Source organism: Camelina sativa, chromosome 13 (genome assembly GCF_030686135.1).
Source record: "Camelina sativa cultivar CO46 ecotype springtype chromosome 13, ASM3068613v1".
Taxonomy (NCBI): Eukaryota; Viridiplantae; Streptophyta; class Magnoliopsida; order Brassicales; family Brassicaceae; genus Camelina; species Camelina sativa.
In genome coordinates, this window is record NC_141892.1 from 20,946,130 (window position 1) to 20,950,419 (window position 4,290).

General features: G+C 40.2%; 1 protein-coding gene across 1 annotated transcript; it reads right to left on the reverse strand.

The window, feature by feature from the left end:
- Nucleotides 1-204: 204 nt before the first annotated feature.
- LOC104738346 (uncharacterized) lies at nucleotides 205-1,661 on the reverse strand. The gene is made up of 3 exons (XM_087480720.1): nucleotides 1,626-1,661; nucleotides 1,252-1,521; nucleotides 205-1,200 (listed from the first exon to the last, which is right to left on the reverse strand). The coding sequence occupies exons 1-3, from the start codon at nucleotides 1,659-1,661 to the stop codon at nucleotides 205-207; spliced, it is 1,302 nt and encodes a 433-aa protein (XP_087336846.1).
- Nucleotides 1,662-4,290: the final 2,629 nt, after the last annotated feature.

The window sequence follows — 4,290 nt, forward strand, 5'->3', positions numbered from 1 at the left end:
AGCATCAAGTAGCTTGACATACCCAGCAGCAATGTCATAAAGATGCTCAACCTCTTCTACATAAGTAACCAATGCTCTTTCAAGTGGGTCTTTAGGATGCAGCTCCTTGAATACCTCTTCAGCAAGATTAGACAAAGTGTCTACATAGAATGTCTGACCAGCAATGGTTGGCCTCTTGTCCATCTTGTCCATGTCAAAGCGCAGTTATAGATCACCAATATTAAGCCCAATTTGTCCCCTCTTGACATCAATTATAGCTCCAGCAGTGGCTAAGAATGATCTTCCCAGGATAAGAGGGTCCTTAGGTTCTTCTTCATACTTGAGTACCACAAAATCAGTAGGTAACAAGCATTCACCAATTTTAATTGGAACATCTTCAAGTACACCATCAAGAATGCGAATTGAGCGATCAACAAGGATAAGAGTGAGCTTGGTAGGCTTGAAGTCTGTCATACCCAGGCGAAGAGCCACTGATCTTGGCATTAAGTTGACACTAGAACCAAGATCACACAAAGATCTAGCAAATCTGTCAGTGAATATAGTGCAATGAAGAACAAAACTACCTGGATCAGGAAGCTTCTCTAGGATCTTGTTCTGGATAATAGCACTGACTTGAGCTGATATCATCATCACTCCTTGCTCAGCATTCAAATCCTTAGTCACCATCCTCTTGACATATCTCCTAAGCATTGGAGAAGTCTTCACAGCATCAATCAAAGGTGGCTCAAAAATAAGCTTGTCCATCATTGCCTTGCATTTAGCATCATCTAACTCTTGTTTGGACTTCCTTGGATTCTTAGGAAAAGGAACCTTGGGTTTGTAAACTCTCTCTGCAACTGGTGTGGAAGATGTGTCTTTCTGGGTTTCGGTCCGTGGTTGGCATCGATCGGTACCAAGGTGGCATCGATCGATGCTGACTTCTAGTGTAGAATCTGTGGCTTCGGGTGGACAGGGTGTCGACCGATGCTCTTCTGTGTCGGTCAGCACTAGTTCCGCAGAAACATCCTCATCCTCTTCAACATCAATCAACTCAAGTAGATCATGAGATTGATCCTTCTGGGGTGTAGAATGGAGTTGTTTGCCACTTCTCAAGGTCACTGCATTGCATGAATGCTTGGGATTTGATTCAGTTATCCCAGGGAGAAATCCCTCTTGCCTTTTGATGGATCCAACTGTTTGTGCAACCTGACTTTCTAGCTTCTTGACATGAATATTCAAAGCTTCAAACTTCCCATTAAGCTCAGTGTAGACATTGTCAAGCTTCCCATTGAAGGTCACTGTCATCAGTTCTTGACCTTGCAAAAGCTGCTCAAGTATAGCTTCCACACTAATACTCTCAGCTGTTTTTGGAGGTGGAGACTGATATGAATTGTTGCCATAGGTCCTTGTGTATCCACTGCTTTGTTGCTGCTTTTGATAGTCAGGTTTGGGAGTGAAACCAGAAGAATTGCCTTGAAAGTTACTGCGTTGGCTGTTTCCACTGTAAGGTCTGTTACCTTGCTGATTTCCAAACCGTTGTCCCTGATTCCCATAGACATAGTTAACATCCTCTTACTCACGATTTTCTTGATCAGGTTTTGGCTCATATGTCTCAGCTTCAGCAGCAAATTGAACATATTTCTTACCCACAAGGAGATTGTGCACTGAATCCAGCTTTGCATCAACAGAAGCTAACTGGTTTGAATCAAACCCTCCATGTAATCTCTTCTGTTCAGCATCAGCTCTCTTAGTACTATTGCTGGAGGCCAAGTTTTCAATCAAAGCTTCAGCATCTTCTGGAAATCTTGTCTTGAAATTCCCATGACTTGCAGCATCTAAAGCCAACTGATACTCCCAGTCACACCCTCTGAAGAAAATGCTCAGAAATTGAACCCTTGAGAAACCATGGTGTGGGCAGTCCCTCTGATAATCTTTGAATCTCACCCAAGCGGCCTTGAAAGCTTCATCTGGTCTTTGCTTGAAAGATGACAGCTTTACTCTCAACTCATCTGACAATGCATCATCATAAAAGTAGTTGAAGAAGGCTACCTTGACGTCATGCCAATTTGTCAATGATCCAGCTGGTAACTGCTTCAACCACTGAGATGCCTCTCCTGCAAGTGAGTAAGGGAAAAGCTTGCAGAAGATGTAATCCTCGTCCCTCCATTAGCCTTGATACTGGTTACAAGATCCTCAAAATGCTCTATGTGGTCCAAAGGCTTCTCATTGAAAAATTGATAAGAAGATCATCTCCAGGGCATATCATGATAAGAAGATCATCTCCAGGCACTTTGAGCCTAATGACCAGGTAATCCTTTACAATTCTCGCTTGAAGCTATTTCCGGGTAAACTCCGTTCCCGTTGGTATGGTCCTCTTACTGTCCAAGAAGTTAGACCATATGGAGCCATTGTGTTGCTGAATTCCAAAGGAGAGAAGTTCACTGTTCATGGCCAAAGGGTGAAACATTATTGGGCGAAAGCAGAGATACCGGACGGACACATAAAATAAGTCTGGGGGAGGAATAATAGCAGACCGGTTCTCATACACAAGATCAGCCCGGTTGTAGTCAGCAATGGTCCTGATCAAGTCTCGGTTGTTCTCCTGTCTTCGAACCGGATTATTGACATGGTTTGCAGCTCCACGTCTGTCTGCAGGAAGGGGGTGTCGACCGATACCCTGTTGGTGTCGATCGACACCGTCGGCCTGTTCGTCAACTACCAGATTTTGGTCGTTTCCGACAGCAACTTCAACAATAATATTCCCTTCTGCATCAAGCTTTTGGCCCTGCTCATTGTACAAGTGGCCCTCTTGATCCGTCAAAGCACCATCCGCATCTGGTCTCAATATGATTGGGTTGACCATCTTGGCTGATTTGGCTGCTTTTGTGTTATCACGCTCTAGTTGTCCTAACTCTTGGTTTGTAAGCTTAACAACTGGACCAGTATGATTCTTCCGGGTGTTAGGCTTAGGCCTGTACCTGAAACACACAAGAGAAAAGAAACAAAAGCGTGTAAGTAGAAAATAAAATGAAAAATTTAGACGAAAAACAAAACTCAAATCTAATGGTAGATCAAAGAGTCCCCGGCAACGGCGCCAAAATTTGATATGCTCAAATTAACCCTAGAGCTACTCTCTCAAACAAGAGATCAATGTAGTACTTAGGGGTCGAATCCACAGAGACTCAAGATCAAACACAATAAATTATAGAGTTTTTGATATTACGCTAAACAGATTAAATTGTATTAGAAACAAAAGAAGACAATGCAAAATATTAAATCAAGGTGTTGTGAAATCAGGAAATCAAAAGATTTCTCAGGTAATTATGAAGTATTAAATCAATAGATTAATTAGGGTTATTGCAATAAAAATCAGATCTAGAACTCTAAACTTTTTGGTAAAATAATTCAGTTCTCACTACAATTATTATCTAAATTTAAAACCAGAAAATCTAACATCTCTTTGGAAAATTCTAAGTTAAAAATATCTTTAAAAACAGGTTTAGATAAGTTTACAAAATCACTAATCCAAATCTCTTTGTAAAAAGTAATTTTGTTCATCAATGGTTTTAATCAGGAAAACAATTATATTCTAATATCAATTAATTTCCCTAAGATAATAATTCTAGGTGATCAATCAAGAACTATTGTGAAGAACAACCAAAGATGAAGATCATAAAAGATTAAGAACCCTAAAAATCACAGATCTAATAAATCATAAAAACCCTGTGAAAAACCCTAAACCTAACAAGCAAACTACTCAGACATGTTTAATGAAGAACAAGACATCATACTGAATAATAAGCAATAGATATTAAAAAATAAGAAGGGAGTTCAAGAATTCTTCTCTACAAAGCAGTTCTGATCTCCTTCTCTCCCAAAAGCTCTCAATATCTCTCTCTCAAAAACTTGCTAGAAAATAAGTTCCGGGTTTTCTAAAACCCAAAAACACTATTTATATGTCCTAAAACACGTCAGGGACTTGTATTGCAATTTAGGAAAACTTTGGGTAAAATTGTAAAACTTCCAATTTCTTCTTTCTCTCGTCAGATAAACATAGGTGTCGACCGATGCTCCTTCGGTGCCGGTCGACACTGCTACTCTGATCCGAGTCCAAGTTCTTTTCCTTCTGTAAAATACTCCAAAGTCATCCAAATAGCTCCACTTTGCTCCTTCCGTGCCAAATTCCTGAATAACCTGTAAAGACTCAAAAACAATCCTAGAAACAAATGAAAAGACTCAAGAAGCACACTTGTATCATGGTTAAAAACCGTAAAAACCATGATATATCATCTTGTCTTATACAACCTTATC